The sequence below is a fragment of the Anolis sagrei genome, chromosome X (assembly GCF_037176765.1).
Source record: "Anolis sagrei isolate rAnoSag1 chromosome X, rAnoSag1.mat, whole genome shotgun sequence".
NCBI lineage: Eukaryota > Metazoa > Chordata > Lepidosauria > Squamata > Dactyloidae > Anolis > Anolis sagrei.
In genome coordinates, this window is record NC_090034.1 from 62,572,782 (window position 1) to 62,594,010 (window position 21,229).

The 21,229-nt window shown below is 47.3% G+C and overlaps 1 protein-coding gene across 1 annotated transcript; it reads right to left on the reverse strand.

Moving 5' to 3' along the window:
- Window positions 1-6,830: 6,830 nt before the first annotated feature.
- On the reverse strand, window positions 6,831-21,229 carry SLC39A3 (solute carrier family 39 member 3). Its single transcript, XM_060784719.2, has 3 exons — window positions 21,182-21,229; window positions 14,243-14,477; window positions 6,831-7,597 (listed from the first exon to the last, which is right to left on the reverse strand). Exons 2-3 carry the CDS (start codon window positions 14,453-14,455, stop codon window positions 6,836-6,838), a joined length of 975 nt encoding a protein of 324 aa, XP_060640702.2. The 5' UTR covers window positions 14,456-14,477; window positions 21,182-21,229; the 3' UTR covers window positions 6,831-6,835.

Here is a 21,229-nt window from a genome sequence, read left to right on the forward strand (position 1 = left end):
GCTGCCGATCCAATTCCGAGCACAATTCAAAGTGTTTTTTTTTTTACTTACCAAACCCTATATGGTTCCGGCCCAGCGTATTTGTCCGAACGGATCTCCCTCTACGTCCCCCCTCGGAGTTTAAGATCTTCTGGGGAGGCCCTGCTCTCGGCCCCGCCTCTATCACAAGTGAGATTGGCAGGGACGAGAAGTAGGACCTTCTCTGTGGTAGCCCCTCACCTATGGAATTCACTCCCCGGGGAAATTAGATCAGCGACATCCCTCCTTTCCTTTAGGAGGAAATTCAAAACATGGATTTGGGACCAGGCGCTTGGACAATCTGGGGGATAAAGGACTATGTCGACTGATAAGAATGGACAAAGTGGAATGAAGTTATGGACCCTGAGTGGCGAACGCTGAGCATGAGATTAGTTTATTGACTGTGTTATATAGTGATTGTTTTAACTGTTATAACTGTTTCAACTGCAGTTTTATATGTTTATATGTATTATTGTGTAGGCATCGAATTGTGCCTTTTGTAAGCCGCCCTGAGTCCCCCCTCAGGGGTTGAGAAGGGCGGGGTAGAAGTACACGAAACAAATAAATAAATAAATGAAATCATTCATTTCATCCTCCCTTCTTTCTTTTCTCTCTCTCCATGCAGCATCTCACCTGCCTTGCCTTTCCCTTCTCCCTCCTGAATCGCTTGTTCTTGTTATTACTGCAAAGGCTGGGGGCGGCATCCCTTCTAATTCTATTATTATTTAGAGGCTGGACGTCCATCTGTCGGGAGGGATCAGGTGGAGCTTTTCTTGCATGAAGGCAGAAGAGAGTTGTTGGATAGATGGTCCTTTCCAACTCAAGGATATTTTTGTTGTGCTGTTGTTAGAGGCTGGATACCCATCTATTGGAAGGGATCGGGTGGTGCTTTTCCTGCATGAAGGCAGGTCGGGGTTGTTGGGCTAGATCAGGCATGGGCAAACTTGGACCCTCCATGTGTTTTGGACTTCAACCCCCACAATTCCTAGCAGCCTATTAGCTGTTAGGAATTGTGGGAGTTGAAGTCCAAATCACATGGAGGGGAAGGGGGGCCAAGTTTGCCCACGCCTGGGTTAGATGGCCTTTGGGTCCCTTCCGACTACGCAGGGGCGGCTCAACCCATTACGCAAAGTAAGCATTTGCAGTATAGTTGATTTTGCCCAGGGGCGCTCTTGAGGTGCTCTTGGGGGAAAACAGACCTTGACATAATTTTTTTAATTTCGTGTCAGGGTAGCCAGTCAATTATATTACATTTCTAACAGAACAAAGCAAACAAACAGACATAATACAAAATTTGTGAGTTTGGTAGTCCTTTGACCAGTATCTGGCCACTTGGAGTGCTTCCAGTGTTGCTGCAAGAAGGTCCTCCATTGTGCATGTGGCAGGGCTCAGGTTGCATTGCAGCAGGTGGTCAGTGGTTTGCTCTTCTCCACACTCGCATGTCGAGGATTCCACTTTGTGGCCCCATTTCTGAAGGTTGGCTCTGCATCTCGTGGTGCCAGAGCGCAGTCTGTTCAGCACCTTCCAAGTCGCCCAGTCCTCTGTGTGCCCAGGGGGGAGTCTCTCATTTGGTATCAGCCATTGGTTGAGGTTCTGGGTTTGAGCCTGCCACTTTTGGACTCTCACTTGCTGAGGTGTTCCAGCGAGTGTCTCTGTAGATCTTAGAAAAATATTTCTTGATTTAAGTCGTTGACGTGCTGGCTGATACCCAAACAAGGGATGAGCTGGAGATGTCTCTGCCTTGGTCCTTTCACTATTGGCTGCTACTTCCCGGTGGATGTCAGGTGGTGCAATACCGGCTAAGCAGTGTAATTTCTCCAGTGGTGTAGGGCGCAGACACCCCGTGATAATGCGGCATGTCTCATTAAGAGCCACATCCACTGTTTTAGTGTGATGAGATGTGTTCCACACTGGGCATGCATACTCAGCAGCAGAGTAGCACACCTTGACATATGCGAGTTGTAGTTACTGGTATGTATAGTTCACCTACAATCAAAGAGCATTCTGAACTCCACCAATGATGGAATTGAACCAAATACGGCACACAGAACTCCCATGACGAACAGAAAATATATATCAATGATTGGTTGGGGGGGGGGGGCAAAATATTATTATTATTATTATTATTATTATCTAGCATCTCCTGAAGGACTCGATGCGGCTTACAGAGGCCAAGGCCACAATAAAACAACAATATAACAATTACATATAAACCAAAGCAAATCAAAAACATTAAAGCAATAACAGTAAACAATTAACAACACACCATGATACAATAAAAACTAGGCTGGGCAAATGCAAAAAATACTGTTCGCTTACCATTGAAAATTACCTAGGGCCGCCTCTGTGACTACGATTCCATGGGAAATGAGACCCAATTAACCTCCAGGGTGTTTTATCAATGGCTCCACCTGCTGGGACCAGACTTAGAAGACAGGGTTCCTATGGAGTTGGACACGGATCCCAGAGCGCAGCTTCCTAGGAGGAAGCCTCATTAGCCGAGTATTTCATTCTCCTTTGAAATCCTGGAGCATGAAGGTCATTTTGATGTGGATTTGGTTTAGTTCTCTGGGCTAATTTAAGTGGGGTTCTTTACCATTTGGGTCAATACTATGTTGCAAACCATCCTATAAAAGTAATGGTTTAAATAATAATATCCTTTGATTGGCTCCCGATCTTTAATAGTCCCATAAATGGGTTTCAGAGGTCGCCAAGCGACCTCATTCCGCTTGGTTTTAATATGTATGATAGTGTTATAGTGCAGGAATTTAGGGGTCTTTGCCAGGAGGCAAAGACCAATCAGACTCATTAAAGAGTTCGTTGCCCTGGAAAGACAGAAGCACCCAATATTTTTCCTGATTTTTTCCAATACAAGGTCTCACCAAGTTGAAGAAAAGCCACTGGGTTGTTTATTGCGATCCAGCTGGAAAGGATGCAAAGCCGCGATATTTCGTCAGGCAAGCATGCATGAATACAAATAAATGCTATTTTTATAGAAAAAAAAAGAGTGTGTGGTTTGAATCTCCCACTCCCCCCCGCCCCCCGGCCTGGCTTGAAGGTGATTGGCTGGTGTCTCAACAGCTGGGAGGAGGCTTGTCTGCTTCTCGAGCGCCTGGGCCAATCACAGGGCTTCCGCAGAGCGCCTGGGCCAATCAGAAGGCTTCTGCCGCCTTGGCGCATCAACAAATCAGGAGGGAGGTGGGACAAGGGAATACAATGCATTCTTGAATGGATTATGGAACTCAGGAAATGTCCATGTGGCTCAGCAATTCCTAAATGGCCTTCAAGCGAAACCTGTCTATTGTCTCTTGATCGATCTGAGATAAGCATTGATGTGGGCGATACCAATTAATCCGGGTTTTTCTCTTGCGGTCAGACAGGGGCACAATGGGGGAGATTTTGGTGAATGTCTTTAATGGGAAGGCTTGAAAGGAAACAGGTCAGGAGGGTAGAACATTCAGAAGGTCCTCTTTCCTCCTATTGTAATGTGATTAAAAGTCTGCCAAGCGATTATCTCCCTGATGGCGAAATCCTCCGAAGTCAGGGACATGTTTCTTTGTTATTTTTCCATGCAAGGAATGTCCTTAGATAAGGGATTCCACAATCGCTAATTGCTTTTTTTCAGAGGCAAGGCAACTTCCTTATACATTTTTTCCAACAAAGGGAATGGGGCAGAAAGTGTCAGGAGAAGGTTACATACACAGGAGAAAATATGAAAATATAGAATTCATGTGGCAGAAATCATACCCACTTATCTCTCCCCCAGTGTCCCATAGAGAAATTGATGGGAGCCTCGATCATGGCTCTTAATAAATTTATAGTTCATGTCAGGAAGACCTATAGGCAAAAGTATGTTCATGAAGGGGAATAAAAAGGTTCATAATGAGTGGCTGAAGGTTCAAAAGTCACGAAGAGAGGTTTGGAGATCCCACTGAGCCCAGGTGTGTCTCAGATGGAAAAAGTCAAATACTTTTGTGGCATGATTTTCAGTAATAAGTTGGTTTTATTTTTTATTTATCGTGTCATCAGCAACCAGACATTTGTATTACATTTTTAACAAAAACAAACAAACAAACAGACAAAACACAGAATTTGCAAGCTTGGTAGTTGATTAAATGTCCTTTGACCAGTAGCTGGCCACTTGGAGTGCCTCTGGTGTTGCCGCAAGAAGGTCCTACATTGTGCATGTAGCAGGGCTCAGGTTGCATTGCAGAAGGTGGTCTGTAGTTTGCTCTTCTCCGCACCCTCATGTCGTGGATTCCACTTTGTAGCCCCATTTCTGAAGATTGGCTCTGCATCTCGTGGTGCCAGAGCGCAGTCTGTTCAGCGCCTTCCAAGTCACCCAGTTTTCTTTGTGCCCAGGGGGGAGTCTCTCATTTGGTATCAGCCATTGATTGAGGTTCTGGGTTTGAGCCTGCCACTTTTGGACTCTCGCTTGCTGGGGTGTTCCAGCGAATGTCTCTGTAGATCTTAGAAAACTATTTCTTGATTTAAGTTGTTGACATGCTGGCCGATACCCAAACAAGGGATAGGCTGGAGATGTCACTGCCTTGGTCCTTTCGCTATTGGCTGCTACTTCCCGGCGGATGTCAGATGGTGCGATAATAGCTAGACAGTGTAATTTCTCCAGTGGTGTAGGGCGCAGACACCCCGTGATAATGCGGCATGTCTCATTAAGAGCCACATCCACTGTTTTAGTGTGGTGAGATGTGTTCCACACCAGGCATACATACTCAGCAGCAGAGTAGCATAGCGCAAGGGCAGATGTCTTCACTGTGTCTGGTTGTGATCCCCATGTTGTGCCAGTCAGCTTTTGTATGATATTGTTTCTAGCACCCACTTTTTGCTTGATGTTCAGGCAGTGCTTCTTGTAGGTCAGAGCACGGTCCAGAGTGACTCCCAGGTATTTGGGTGTGCTGCAATGCTCCAGTGGGATTCCTTCCCAGGTGATCCTCAGAGCTCAGGATGCTTGTCTGTTCTTAAGGTGAAAGGCACATGTCTGTGTTTTAGATGGATTAGGGATCAGCTGGTTTTCCCTGTAATAGGCAGTGAGAGCACCTAGAGCTTCGGAGAACTTCTGTTCAACCATCTCAAAGCTCCCTGCTTGAGTAGTAATGGCATAATCATCAGCATAGATGAAGTTCTCTGTCCCTTCTGGCAGTGGCTGGTCATTTGTGTAGATGTTGAACATGTATGGGGCATGTATAAATAAATTGGTTACCTTCTGCTATAAACATATGAAAATAGGGCATAAAGCCTTGATTAAATGATACACATTATCCAACATGGGAAGGGTCCTTGTTGTTGTTAGTGTCTTGGCAAATTGACCAAGGCTTAACCCTTATTATCCAGTCTGGTGTCCTTGCCTATAAGTTACTATCTCTTATGGGGGGGGGGGGGGGGTCATGTTCGAGTTCAATAGTGTCACCGAATATCTGGTTGCCTCTTATCTTACAATCCCTATTTTTGGTTGATTGGGATTATGTGCTTGGCTGCTTTTCCCCAGCATTCCTTACTGGAGGCCTCGCTCCTCAGAAAGAAGAAGAGTGCCACTGAAAAGGAAGGAAGGAACAAAGGGAGGGAGGGAAGCAAGCTTTTTTTACAAGTGGTTTTATTTCCATCCTGGCTGACTCAAAAGCTGGCTAATTTTAGCCTCCTTAAGTCCCTCTAAGAGAAAAGGAAAGGGAGAACAGCCACTGCCCACCCACTCTCCAAAAAGCAGGAATGCAATAAATAACACTCCCTCCCTCCCTCATACAGACACACAACACTCCCTGCTAAATAAATGGAAGGGTGTCGAGGTAATTGTGAAACAGTGGGGAAAGCGCACACGCACACACACACACACACACGTGCTAAATGGAGAGTGCAAAGGGAGGCGCAGAATCTCTCCTTGGCATCACAAGGTGAACAAGGCCTACAGCCAGGAATTCCCCGCCTGAAAAGAAGGAAGGATGGAAGAATGGAAAGAAGGGAAGACAAGAGGACAAAAGAAAGAAGGATGGAAGAAAGGAAGGAAAGATGGAAAGAAGAAAGAATGAAGGCAAGATGGAAGGATGGAAAGAAGGAAGGACCATGCCCAGGAAGAGGCCTAGGACCTTGCACTTTATAATCACATTTTACCTCCTGGGCATTTGAGATGGTTTTAAGTATTTTTGACAATTTTATGCCCAACAAAGACCAACTTGGGATTCTTTCAATGGGTAATGTATGTGTATTGTTCTGTTTTAATGATTGTTGTAAACTGCCTTGAGACCTTGGAGAAAGGCGATAATAGAAATGCCCCAAATAAGCAAGCAAGCAAGCAAATAAATAAATACATAAATAAATAAGGAAGGAAGGAAGGAAAGAGAGAGAGAGAGAAACGAGGGAAGGAGGAAGGATGTAAGGAAGGACAAAGGAAGGATGCAAAGAAGGAAGGAAAATGGAAGAAAGGAAAGGATGGATGGCTGGATGGAAGGAGATAAATGATGGAGGAAGGAAGGATGTAAGGAAAGGCAAAGGAAGGGTGCAAAGAAAGAAAGAAAGAAAGAAGGAGGCAGGAGGGGGGGAAGCAAAGAACAAGGGACAGAAGGACAAAAGAAGGATGAAAGAAAGGAATGAAAAAGGATGGAAGAAAGGAAGGGTGGAAGGGAGAAGGAAGGATAGAATGAAGGAAGGAAGGATGGAGGGATGAAAGGAGAAAGAGAAATGATGGAGGGAGAACGGAGGCTGCGCTCTCCTCTTCTGCCTCTGCTGCCGCGGTCTCCCTGGGGCCTGCCCCTGGGCCAAGGGTCTCTCTCTCTTTCTCTCTCCGTGTCTTGTGCCATCACCTGGCTCAGGCCTTGAGGAAGGCCACGGTGGCCAGGAGGGCGTAGCCAAGCACCAGGAGGAGCACCTTGAGCAGCCGGTCGCCCTTCTGCTCCAGCTCCTTGCCCAGGATCTCAAAGAAGGTGACGAAGAGGAAGGTGCCGGTGGCCAGGCCCTGCAGCAGCACTGAGATCACTGCCCCAGCCAGGCTGGCCGTGGCAGAGGTGGAAGAGGAAGAGGTGGTGGCTTGGATGGCAACCCCGGCCCCAATGCCCAGCGGGAGGGACAGGCTGAGTGGAAGGGCAGCCTGGGTGGCCTCCTTCAGGTCCCGTCCCGCCCGGGCCAGGCTGAGCCCCAGCGCCAGGGCCGCCAGCCCCTCATGGAGGGCCACGCCCAGGAAGAGGCCCAGCAACCGCCCACTGCCCTCCTCCTGCAGCCCCAGTGCCAGCCCCTCCAGCACCGAGTGGGCCGACAGTGCTAGGGACAGACCCAGCAGCCGCAGCGTGCCTGAGGCAGAGCTGGGCAGCTCCATGTGGCTGTGGTAATGATGGTGAGGATGGTGGTGGAGGCTGCCGTCATCCTCGTTGGAGGCCTTCAGGAAGGGGCTCTCGTCCTCAGAGCCACTGCCTGCATTCAAGGTCTCCAGGTCAATGAAGGGCAGCTTCTTCTCCGAGCAGAAGGTCAGCACCAGTTGCTCCACAAATACGGTCAGGAAGAAACCCATCAGCATCAGTGTCTCTGACAGCGGGTAGTCCGTCCACACCTTCCCCAGGCGCAGCACCTCTGACATCTGGAAGAAGAAGGAGAAGACATTTCAGAGATCAGAGGCTGTGCAGTAAACTACTGATACAAGACTCTTCAATGACTGATTAAATCAGCTCAGTGTGCAGCAGCATATTTAGGGAGAGTGCGATTGAGGAAGGAGAAAACTTTCGATCGGTTTCATAGCTTGCCCCTGAGACCATCAGCCCGTTGTGCAGCAGCATATTTAAGGAGTGTGATGGGGGAAGGAGACAGCTATCAATCAGTTCCATAGCTTGCTGTCATGATCTATAGCTCATGCCATCCAATCAGCCATTCTGACACAGAGCATAATTGCTCTGAGGTGGGAAGATAGTGGGCTCTGGAATGTGGAAAGGGCAACCTCCAGGCACCAGGACTGGAGTGATGTATGATATTGTAGTGAGGCCTATATAGAAGGCCAGTAGTGCGAGGCTCTTGTATTCCAAACAATAAGGAGGTATGGTATATTCACTCCTTGTGCGCTTTGATGTGTTCTTTCAGAGAAGACTAATCTACAGCAACACATTTGGGGCTGAGAAACCTTAAACTTTGTTTGGATCCCTGATTCTCTAGCTTCTGCCTAAACCAACATGGAGGAAGGAAAGAGACACTGCTGGAGACATTTGGGTGGAAGAAGCAAGCTCCGAAGGAGGAGAGATGGCAGGATCTCACACCCTACTGGAAGCAGCAGCTCGCCAAACTATGACCAGCCACTGGCAGGTCACACCAATTCAGCCGGAGATCCGTCACAGCGCCTGGCCGATGACAGGCTGGGAGTATGGCTCTCCCCACTCGCCTAGAAATGCAGGAGATGAGGCAAGAGTTAGTGCCTTGCTCCTGAGACAACAGGGCAGCCTGGGGGACGGGACGGGATGGGACACTAGCCCTGGACTTCCAGTGGCCGCTCTTTTTCCTCTGCAGGTCACTCCCCTGGGCCTTTCAGCAGCAGCCCCCTCCCCCTTTGACGGAGGAGTGAGGGAGAGCCGCAACACAAATGGGAGATGAAGCTCTGAGCCGCCTTTGATGGGGACCCAGAGAAATTGCCCTTATTTTTAACGAGAGTGGTTGCCTTCATGACCAAATGGGCAGGCTTTTTTGCAGATGAAACACACAAGGTCCAACATGTTGGGTTCCCACAGAAATTGAGGAGGCAAGAAGCCATCTTTGCTCCCTTTGCTTCAGGAAAGCCTTGTCTTAGAATGCATTAGAAATCTGAGTGTGTGTTTCAGACTAGCTGCTCTGAGTGTTTGTTTTGTTTGGGAGGTGAGGCTAAATTCTTCAGCCAGCAGTGATTGCTTCAGGTCAGCAATTAGTGACTGATTGTTCCCTGTTCTTTGAAGCTTTCTGGGAGTGAGTGTTTGCTTCCAGTTTAACCTATATAAGCCAGGGTCGGTACTCAGTTGAGTACCCACAAAAGTTGAGGAAGCAAGAAGCCATCTTTGCTCTCTTTGCTTCAGGTAAACCATCTCTTAGAATGCACTAGAAATCTGAGTGTGTGCTTGACTTCTGTAGTTTAAGTCTAGCTGCTCTGCTAGGGGCACAGAAAGCTTTGTGAACTTACACCTTCACTAACACACACCTTTACAGTACATCTTGGACAAATCTCAATGGATTGTCCTTGACAAATGCACCAGGGATGTCAAGGAGGAGGGCAACACTTTACACTTACACAATCCACTTCAACAGGATCACTTTTCTGGGGACCTACACACTACCATGCACAAAAGGGACCCTTTCAATCCTCAAAGGAAACAGGTCTTGGTAGTAGGCGACTCCCTCCTTAGAGTAACGGAAGCCATCATTTCCAGTCCGGATGGGATGGCTCGAGAAATACGCTGCGTCCCACGGGCAAAAATACACCATTTCACTCAGAGGCTCACCAGGCTCCTCAAGCCCCATCACCGTCCCCGCCCTCATGTTGATTCATGTAGGCATACTTTATAAATAATTTTCGAGCTTTTGGAACAAAGCTAAAACAGTGTAATGTACAGGTGGTCTTTTCATCCCGCCTCCCAATTGTAAGACACAGCCCTACAAGGGCCAGAAAAATAGTACAGTTCAATAACTCGATTAGAAAATGGTGTCAGGAGGAACACTTTGGCTTCCTTGACTACAGCCTGCTTTTCCAGGAGGATGGCCTACTGGCAAGGGATGGGGTGCATCTCACACAAATAGGAAAACATTTTTTTGCTCACAGACTTGCAAACCACATCAGGCGCACTTTAAACTAGGTCCATCAGGGGTGGGGGACAACAGCTTTGCAAACAGTACTTTATCCACAATTTCAGGGAACTGCCAGAAGGCGAAATGGAGAGTTGCACAAACACAACAAGGACCAAGTACCGAAAGCACAATAATCCCAAATAAATAGCTCAGAGGAAGATCTCAGAGGCTCGCATGTCTTTACACTAATGCACAGAGCATGGGAAATGAACAAGACGAACTCCAACTTTTAGCACAACACCACAAATATGATGTCATAGACATCACTGAAACCTGGTGGGATGACACCTATCACTGGAATGTAGACATCAAGGGTTATAACTTCTTTCACAGAAACAGAACAAATGGGAGAGAAGAGGGAGTAGCCTTATATGTGAAAAACAGTTACATCACAGAAGAGATCTCATTGTGGGTGTCTATTACAGACCTCCAAGCCAGGACAAAAAACTCGATGAAGCTTTCTGTCAACAGTTGACCAAACAGGCACAAAGAAGAGATATAGTATTTATGGGTGATTTCAACTATCCTGATATTTGCTGGAAAACAAACTCGGCCAAGAGTACAAAGTCCTGACAAATTCCTCGCTTGCCATGCAGAAAATTTTATGGTCCAGAAGGTAGAAGAGGCAACAAGGGGATCGGTTACTCTCGATCTCATCTTAACAAATGCGAAGGACTTGATCGATGTAATCAAAGTGGTCGGATCCTTAGGGGCAAGTGACCATGTGCTCCTGCAGTTTATGATATGAAGGAAGGAAGTCAAACCTGCATTCTGGACTTTAGGAGAGCTGACTTCCGAAAAATGAAGCAAAATACTGAGCAGCATTTATTGGACGCCGATGCTAAAAGACAAAGGAGTTATGGATGGATGGGAGTGTTTCAAGAATGAAATACTCAAGGCGCAATTGCAAACAGTGCCAACAAAGAGAAAAAATAGGACAAGTGCAAAGAAGCCAGAATGGATGTCCAAAGAACTTCTAACTGGGCTAAGACTTCAAAGAGGCATGCACAAGAAGTGGAAAAAGGGAGAAATCACCAAAGAAAAATTCAAACGAATAACCAACTGCTGTAGGGAAAAGGTCCGCAAGGCTAAAGCACAAAATGAGCTCAGGCTTGCCAGGGACATTAAAAACAATTAAAAGCACTTCTTTGCTTACATCAGTAGAAAAAGGAAGAACAGGGAGGTGATAGGGCCTCTGTGAGGAGAAGATGGGGCAATGCTGATAGGGGATAGGGAAAAGGCAGAACTACTTAATGCCTTCTTTGCTTCAGTCTTCTCACAAAAAGAAAGCCATCCTCAACACCAGCAAGATGGAGTGGATGAGGGATTAGAGGACATCCAACCCCAAATAGGAAAACAAGTCATCCAGGAATACCTGGCCGCTCTAAACGAGTTCAAGTCCCCAGGGCCAGATCAACTACACCCAAGAGTATTTAAGGAACTATCAGAAGTCATCTTGGAACCATTGGCAATCATCTTTGGGAGTTCTTGGAGAATGGGAGAAGTTCCAGCAGATTGGAGGAGGACAAATGTGGTCCGTATCTTCAAGAAGGGGAAAAAAGGACGACCTAAACAATTACCGATGTCAGGTCAGCCTCACGTCGATACCAGGCAAGATTCTGGAAAAGACAGTTAAGGAAGTGGTCTGCAAAAATTATTATTATTATTATTATTATTATTATTATTATTATTATTATTATTCTACTAAATTTATACCCCACCCTTCTCACCCCAGTGGGGGACTCAGGGTGGCTTACAATCCATGGCATACAATGCCACATTACACATATAATAATAAACATAACATATGAATTTAAACAACTAACATATCAATTTAAACATACAATAATAAACATGAGGTAATAATTCGAATGTATATACAATAACAAGCTTAGAAGTAATTCAAATAGAAATACAATAAAAAAAAGCTTAAAAGTAAACATACAATAATTCAAATATAAATACAAAAAAGAGCTTAAAATGTTTAGAAACGAATGCTGTCATCGCTAATAGTCAACACGGATTTATCAAAAACAAGTCATGCCAGACTAATCTGATCTCTTTTTTCAATAGTTACAAGCTGGGTAGATGCAGGGAATGCTGTGGATGTAGCGTATCTAGATTTCAATAAGGCCTTCAACGTCTCCCATGACTTTCTGGCAAACAAACTAGTCAAATCTGGGCTAGGCAAAACTATGGTTAGGTGGATCTGTAATTGGTTAAAAGAACGAACCCAGAGGATGCTCACCAATGCTTCTTCTTCATCCTGGAAAGAAGTGACGAGTGGAGTGTTACAGGCATAGCCAATACTCCAGAAGACAGGAGCAGAATTCAAAACAATTTTAACAGATTAGAAAGATTGGCCAAAACTAACAAAATGAAGTTCAACAATGACAAATGCAAGATACTCCACTTAGGCAGAAAAAAATGAAATGCAAAGATACAGAATGGGGGACGCCTGGCTCGAGAGCAGTACGTATGAAAAAGATCTTGGAGTCCTCGTGGACAAGTTAAAAATGAGCCAAAAATGTGATGCGGTGGTAAAAAAAAAAGCCTGCATCAATAGGAGTATAGTGTTTAGATCCAGGGAAGTCATGCTACCCCTCTATTCCGCTCTGGTTAGACCACACCTGGAATATTGTGTCCAATTCTGGGCACCACAATCAGGGGCGGCTCATCCATTACGCGAAGTAAGCGGTCGCAGAACACTTTTTTTGCCAGGGGCGCAGAGGCGCCTCTGTAAATGCCCCTCAACCGCCACTTGAGGAGCGCCCCTCAGCTCACAACAGCCCTAGCAGTCTGGGGGGAGCCTTGGCTTTCCTGCCTCGCTGCCGGGCGATCCTCTTCCCTCTTCCCAAAGGGGCCGGGCCCTTGAGCCTCGCATAGCCCCTCTCGTTCCTGCTCCACCCGGCCACCGGGTGCGCGAACAGACCCGGTGCTTAATTGTTTTCCACGTTCGATCCTTTCCCCATGACCGGCTCTCTTTCCCGATCCCCCGCGCTCCACCCGCCTCCTCTCCTCTCCCCAATCTGCGGGTGGGCCAAGGGGCGGAGCCGCCGCGCCTGGCCCACTTTGGGTCTGGAGGTGTGTCTGAAGACCCCAGCGTGCACACCAAAAGTCACCTCTTCTCCTGACTTTCTCTTCAGCCATTGGGACCAAGAGAGAGAGAGAGAGAGAGCCCCTCCGGCTGGAGGTATCTCCCACCTTCGCTCCCTCCTTTGTTTTTGCGCCTACCTTCAGGAAAGGTGGGCATCTCCACCTCTCTCTCTCTCTCTTGGTCCCAATGGCTGAGGAGAAAGTCAGGAGAAGAGGTGACTTGGTGCACACGCCGGGGTCTTCAGGCAGGCCTCCGGACCCAAAGCGGGCCAGGCAAGGGAGCAAATGTGGCAAGTGTAGTTACTGGGATGTATAGTTCACCTACAATCAAAGAGCATTCTGAACTCCACCAATGATGGAATTGAACGAAATATGGCACACAGAACTCCCACGACAAACAGAAAATATATATCAGTGATTGGTGGGGGGGGGGGGGCGCTAAAATACTGTTTGCTTACCGTTGAAAATTACCTAGGGCCGCCTCTGACCACAACTGAAGAGAGATGTTGACAAGCTGGAATGTGTCCAGAGGAGGGTGACTAAGATGATCAAGGGTCTGGAGAACAAGCCCTATGAGGAGCAGCTTAAAAAGCTGGACATGTTTAGCCTGAAGAAGAGAAGGCTGAGAGGAGACATGATAGCCATGTATAAATATGTGAAAGGAAGTCATAGGGAGGAGGGAGCAAGCTTGTTTTCTGCTACCCTGGAGACTAGGATGCGGAATAAGAAAGGCGATTCCATCTGAACATGAGGAAGAAATTCCTGACTGTGAGAGCCATTCAGCAATGGAACTCTCTGCCCTGGAGTGTGGTGGAGACCACCTGTACATTACATTGTTTTAGCTTTTTCCGGGTATAAAAAAATGAAGATGGAAGCTAGGCCTTTGCCTACGGTGTGGTGGTGAGAGACATTTGGCCGGATCCTGTTCAGGAAGCAGGAGGAAACCTGGAGAAAGCCAGCAGAAGGGGAACCTCAACCAGGGGAGAAAGAACCAGGCTACAGCACTGGCAGCAAAGCAGCAGTAACAGCTAGGGCCCTCCCTTGGAAGCCCCTCAGGATGACTCATCAGACAACGGAGAGCTCACGGGAAATGAAGCTGGAGTAATGCACGTCGGCACCCAGGCAGCAGGAAAACAGCGCTTCAAAACACCCTGAGACCATCAGCCCAGTGCACAGCAGCATATTTAGGGATTGTGTGATGGAGGAAGGAGAAAACTATAAATTGGTCTCATAGCTTGCTCCTGAGACCATCAGCCCAGTGCACAGCAGCATATTTTTTTGAGACTGTGGTCGAGGAAGGAGAAAACTATCAATTTACCCCCTTGATCCCTACCTTGTCCCTGACAGCTGGGAGCAGGGCATTGAAGCCGGTGGCCAGGAAGACCCCAGCAGCAAAGGTGTTGCAGAGGGAGAGGGCCCTGCGGGAGTGGCAGCATGCCTTCCCTGCGCTGTTGGGCCTGAGGAGCCGGACCGGCAGCAGGGACCCTGCCAGCATCAGCAGGAAGACCGCCACCAGGCACAGCAGTTTAGCCAGAAGCACACGCATGGCGGGGTCAGCGGTCAGGGCCCTAGGAGAGAAGGAGGAGGGAAATGCATGGACTTCAGGAATATAATATAATAATCATAAAATATAATCATACTATAAACATAATAAAATAATATAAAAAACATTGTGACATAATAATGTAAAATAATAACACAAATATTTAAAAGTAATAGAATCATTACACAAATAATTATAAAGTGAACCAATATAATAATATAATTATAAAAATATTTTAAAAATAATATAATACAATTATACGAATAATATAATGCAATAATATAGTATTATTAGAAATAATATAATTAAAATGACATAATAATATCATGACATGGATATAATAATTATAGTGTTAATCTATATCAATATCTATGTATATAATAAAAGTCAGTGTTTGTATACGGAGGAAGGACGGGAGGTAGGTGTATGTGGCAGCGTTCTGATTGGCTGCCACTGTGGTACAATTTGCATATGGTCTCTGATTGGCCAGCCTCAAAATTCCAAGATTCTGATTGGCTGCCACTATGGTACAATTTGCATATGGTCTCTGATTGGCCAATCTCAACATTCCGAGGAAACAGAGGGAATAGCAAAGGGGCCTGAAGCTGTCAGGAATGGTTGGAATTGAAGTCCAAAACACCTTGTGTCCCCCAACAATGACAGAACAAGACCAAACCTGCCACACAGACCAGGGAGTTGAAGATTAAAAATGTTAGGCCTCGCTTGGCAAGGCCTGACTACAAAAGGTAGGCCTCGCTTGGCAAGGCCTGACTAAATAAAGGTAGGACTCGGTTGGCAAGGCCTGACTAAAAAGGGTAGGCCTCGGTTGGCAAGGCCTGACTACAGAAGGTAGGCCTTGGTGGGCAAGGCCTGACTACAAAAGGTAGGCCTCGGTTGGCACTCTACATCACAGACCAGGCCCAAACTTGGCACACAGAGTACTCATGACCCACTCTACATCCTGCTGTTTGGAGGAGGGTGGACCATGGATGATGGGACTTGCAGTGCCTTCACTAACTTCTTGAGACCATTGCAACCCACACCAATGACCGATAAAGACCAAACTTGGCACACAGACCCCCATGACCCACTCTACGTCTCAATGGGGTTTATGGGCCAATGGACCACAGATGATGGGACTTGCAGTAGCGTCACTCACTTCCTAAGACCATTGCGACTCACACCTATGAGTGATCAAGACCTAACTTGGCATCCTAAGCCCCCATGACCCATTCTACATTTTGGTGCAGTTTGGAGGAGGATGGACCATAGATGATGGGACTTGCAATACCTTCACTCACTTACTGAAACCACTGCGACTTTCATCCAATGACCAATAAAGACCAAACTTGGCACACAGAGCCCCCATGACCTACTCTATATCCTGCTGCAGTCTGAAGGAAGATGGACAATGGATGATGGGACTTGCAATACCTTCACTCACTGAAACTACTGCAACCCACATCCAATGACCAATAAAGACCAAACTTGGCACACAGAGCCCTCATTACCTGCTACATCCTGGAGCAGTTTGGAGGAGGGTGGACCATGGATGATGGGGCTTTCAGTACCTTCACTCCCTGAAAACAATGCAACCCTCATCCAATGACCAATAAAGATCAAACTTGGCATACAGAATCCCCTCTACCCACTTTCTCTAATAACCCAGGCAGCACCAGGAACCCAAGCTAGTATATAATAAATGTGAATGTTTGTTTGTATGTATGCAGAGGGCGGAAGGGCGGAAGTGTATGTGGCAGCTTTCTGATTGGCTGCCACTTTCACAGGCCACTGTGACCAACACGGGTGACGCACCTGGACCAAACTTGGAACACATAACCCCCATGAACCCCTTTACGTCCTGGTGCGGTTTGGGGTAGGTGGACCACGGATTATGAGATTTGTAGTACTTTCAAACACTTTGGTTCCCAGGGACCACTCTGGCCCCCAACAAAGACCGATAATGACCAAACTTGGCACACTGAGCCCCTATGACACACTCTACTTCCTGCTGCAGTATGGAGGAGGGCAGACCATGGATGATGGGACTTCAAGCACCTCCACTCCCTTCCTGAAACCACAGCGACACTCATCCAAATACCAATAAAGACCAAACTTGGCACAAAGAGCCCCCATGTCCAACTCAACATTCTGGTGAGGTTTGGGGAAGTACCGACTATGGATGATGGGACTTCAAGTACTTTCACTCACTTCCCAAGACTTCTGCAACACTCATTAATGGGTTGTTTTGGTTTTTTTCGGGCTATATGGCCATGTTCTAGAGGCATTCCCTCCTGATGTTTCGCCTGCATCTATGGCAAGCATCGTCAGAGGTAGTGAGGTCTGTTGGAACTTGGAAAATGGGTTTATATGTCAGACTACACAGAGAAGCCATTGAAATCCACAAGCATGTGGACAATTTCAACAGAAAGGAGGAAACCATGAAAATGAACAAAATCTGGCTACCAGTATTAAAAGACTCTAAAATCAAAACAGCAAAACAGCAGGGAAAACAATCAGGGACATCTAATCACCTCTCAACAAAAGATTGCTCCAGGCACTTCCAGGCTATCAAATGCTAATCAAGGTGGTCAGTTGAAACATTCACACCTAGCTCCAGCAGACAAGAGTCCTTTGTCCCATCCTGGTTTTTCCACAGATATATAAACCCATTTTCCTAGTTCCAACAGACCTCACTACCTCTGAGGATGCTTGCCATAGATACAGGCGGAACGTCAGGAGAGAATGCCTCTAGAACATGGCCATACAGCCCGAAAAAACCTACAACAACCCAGTGATTCCGGCCATGAAAGCCTTCGACAATACTCATCTAATGATCAATCAAGACCAAACTTGGCACACAGAGCCCCCATGAACCACTCTCCATTCTGGAGCAGTTTGGAGGAGGATGGACCACAGATGATGGGACTCACAATATCTTCACTAACTTCCTGAGACCACTGCGAACCATATAAATAACTGATAAAGACCAACCTTGATGCACAATTCCTTTCTCAAATAACCCGAGCAGCGCCGGGTCCCCAAGCTAGTATATAATAAAAGTCAGTGTTTGTATGTATGTGTGTGTGCAATGGGAGGTGTATGTGGCAGCTTTCAGATTGGCTGCTAATTTCACAGGCCACTGTGACCAGCATGGGTGACGTATCTGGACCAAACTTGGCACACATAACCCCCATGATGCCCTCTACGTCCTGGTGAGGGTTGGGGGAGGACAAACAATGGATGATGGGATTTGTAGTACTTTCAAACTTTTCGGTTCTCAAAGACCAATGGGGCCCTCGACAAAGACTGATAAAGAGCAAACTTGGCACATTGAGCCCCCATGACCCACTCTACATCCTACTGTAGTTTGGAGGAGGGCAGGCCGAGACTGCTGCAACCCTCATCCAATGTCTAATCAAGACCAGAAATAGCACACATAACCCCCATGACCCCCTTTACATCCTGGTGAGATTTGGGGGAGGATGGACAATGGATGATGGGATTTGTAGTACTTTCAACCCTTCAGATCCCACATACCACTGTGGCCCCCCAAAAAGACCGATAAAGACCAAACTTTGCACACAGAGCCCACATGACTAACTGTACATCCTGCTGCAGTTTGGAGGAAGCTGAGCCATGGATGATGGGACTTGAAGTACCACTACTCACTTCCCGAGACCACTGCGACCCTCATCCAATGACAGATCAAGACCAAACTTTGCACACAGAGCCCCCATGATCCACTCTACATCTTGATGCTGTTTGGAGGAGGATGAACCATGGACGATGGGACTCACAGTACCGTGACTCACTTTCTGAGACCGCTGTGACCCTCATCCAATGACTGATCAAGACCAAATTTGGCACACAGAGCCCACATGACCCACTCTATATTGTGGCGCAAGGTGGAGGAGAAAGGACCATGGATGATGGAACTTGAAATACCTTCACTCACTTCCCGAGACTGCTGTGACCATCATCCAATGACTGATCAAAACCAAACTTGGCACACAGAGCCCCCATGACCCATTTTCTCTAATAACCCGGGCAGCGCCGGGTCCCCGAGCTAGTATAATATAAAATAGTAATAATACCAGCTGTTAGGAATTGTGGGAGTCGAAGTCAAAACACCTAGAGGGAGGGGGGAGGGCTGGAGTTGGTCCAAGCCTACTTGAGCCACATTACCATTAGGATTATTTATTTATTTATTTATTTATTTAGGGTACTTTTACCCCGCCCTTCTCAACCCCCGAGGGGGGACTCAGGGGGGCTTACAAAAGGCACAATTTGATGCCTATACAAAATTACACACAATGTACAAAACCATAGTTAAAACAATTATCACAGTTAATCAAAACAATCAATATACTTCACATCATATAAAAACTATTCACATGCTCAGCGTTTGTCTTTCAGAGTTCCAAATTCCATTCCATTAGTCATTTTCTGGCCATTCTCAAAGTTCTTTCTTTATCTGCCCGATTGTCCGAATGCCTGGTCCCAAATCCATGTTTTCAGTTTTTTCCTGAAGGAAAGGAGTGATGTCGCTGATCTAATTTCCCCAGGGAGTGAATTCCACAGGTGGGGGCTACAACCGAGAAGGCCCTGCTCCTCGTCCCCGCCAACCTCACTTGTGATAGAGCCGGGGTCGAGAGCAGGGCCTCCCCAGAAGAACTGGGACGTAAAGGGAGATCCGTTCGGACAGATACACTGGGCCGGAGCCATATAGGGCTTTGTAGGTCAAAACCAGCACTTTGAATTGTGCTCGGAACTGGATCGGCAGCCAGTGGAGCTGACACAACAGGGGGGTGGTATGCTCCCTGTATGACGCTCCGGTGAGCAGTCTGGCTGCCTCCCGCTGGACTAGTTGGAGTTTCCGAACAGTCAACCCCACGTAGAGCGCATTGCAGTAATCTAATCAGGATGTAACAAGAGCGTGGACCACCGTGGCCAGATGCGACTTCCCAAAGTACGGGCGCAGCTGGCGCACAAGTTTTAATTGTGCAAAAGCTCTCCCGGCCACCGCTGAGACCTGGGGTTCCAGGCTCAGCGATGAATCCAGGATCACTCCCAAGCTGCGAACCTGCGTCTTCAGGGGGAGTGTAACCCCGTCTAACACAGGCTGTAACCCTATGCCCTGTTCGGCCTTACGACTGACCAGTAGGACCTCTGTCTTGTCTGGATTCAATTTCAGTTTGTTAGCTCTCATCCAGTCCGACACAGCGGCCAAAGCTGGGGTGAAAATTGCTGGAAGAAACATTAACAACCTCAGATATGCAGATGACACCACTCTGATGGCCGAAAGCGAGGAGGAGCTGAGGAGCCTTCTAATCAAGGTGAAAGAAGAAAGCGCAAAAGCTGGGTTGCAGCTAAACATAAAAAAAAACAAGATTATGGCAACAAGAATGATTGACAACTGGAAAATAGAGGGAGAAAACGTGGAGGCCGTGACAGACTTTGTATTTCTAGGTGCAAAGATTATTGCAGACACAGACTGTGGCCAGGAAATCAGGAGACGCTTACTTCTTGGGAGGAGAGCAATGTCCAGTCTCGATAAAATGGTAAAGAGTAGAGACATCAGACTGGCAACAAAGATCCGCATAGTCAAAGCCATGGTATTCCCTGTAGTCACCTACGGATGTGAGAAGGCTGAGCGAAGGAAGAGAGATGCTTTTGAGCTGTGGTGTTGGAGGAAAGTCCTGAGAGTGCCTTGGACTGCGAGAAGATCCAACCAGTCCATCCTCCAGGAAATAAAGCCCGACTGCTCACTGGAGGGAAGGATACTAGAGACAAAGCTGAAGTACTTTGGCCACATCATGAGGAGACAGCAAAGCCTGGAGAAGACAATTATGCTGGGGAAAGTAGAAGGCAAAAGGAAGAGGGGCCGACAAAGGGCAAGATGGATGGATGGCATCCTTGAAGCGACTGGACTGACCTTGAAGGAGCTGGGGGTGGTGACGGCCGACAGGGAGCTCTGGCGTGGGCTGGTCCATGAGGTCACGAAGAGTTGGAGACGACTGAACGAATGAACAACAACAACAAAGCTCTCATCCAGTCCGACACAGCAGCCAAGCACCGGTTCAAGGTCTGGACAGCCTCCTTGGTGACAGGTGGGAAGGAGTGACAGATTTGGACATCATCTGCGTAGAGATAACATCTTAGTCCAAAACTCCGAATGATCTCTCCCAGCGGCTTCATGTAGATGTTAAATAACATCGGGGACAAGATTGAACCCTGAGGGACTCCACACAACAACGGTTGTGGGGCCGAACAGGTGTCACCCAGTAACACCTTCTGGGACCGTCCCTCAAGAAAGGATTGGAGCCACCCCAAGTCCCATATCCATGAGGCGCCCATAATTATTGAGGTTGGATGGCCACCTGTCGTGGGGGGTTTGGTTGTGTTTGTCCTGTGTGGGTGCAGAAAGCATGAAGGGCGCTATGCTGGGTGGCCCCTAAGGTCCTTTCCCTCTCCATGATGATGATGATGATGATTGAGGCTGGACGGCCATCTGTTGGGGGAGCTTTGATGGTGCTTTTCCTGCGTTGGGCAGAGAGGGTGCGAGGGCGGGACTGGATGCCCTTTAGAGCCCGCCCACCTCCCCTTCCCCATAACAATGTTCTCTGGGACAAAAAGGCGTCGTCTATCACGACGAGTATGGCTGACCCCGACACTTCCGCCTTCCTCCATTTTTCTCTAATACAAGAATAATAGCAACAAGAATACCCTGAGATGCTGCCTCATCCGCCTCCTCTTCCCGTCCCGTTCCTCTTT

Excerpts from the sequence above, each read along its gene's own strand:
- SLC39A3 (XM_060784719.2), bottom strand. The coding sequence starts at position 14,455 with ATGCGTGTGCTTCTGGCTAAACTGCTGTGCCTGGTGGCGGTCTTCCTG. Across the intron at positions 7,598-14,242 it reads TCCCAGCTGTCAGGGACAAG|ATGTCAGAGGTGCTGCGCCT; the intron begins GTAGGGATCAAG and ends TTCTTCTTCCAG.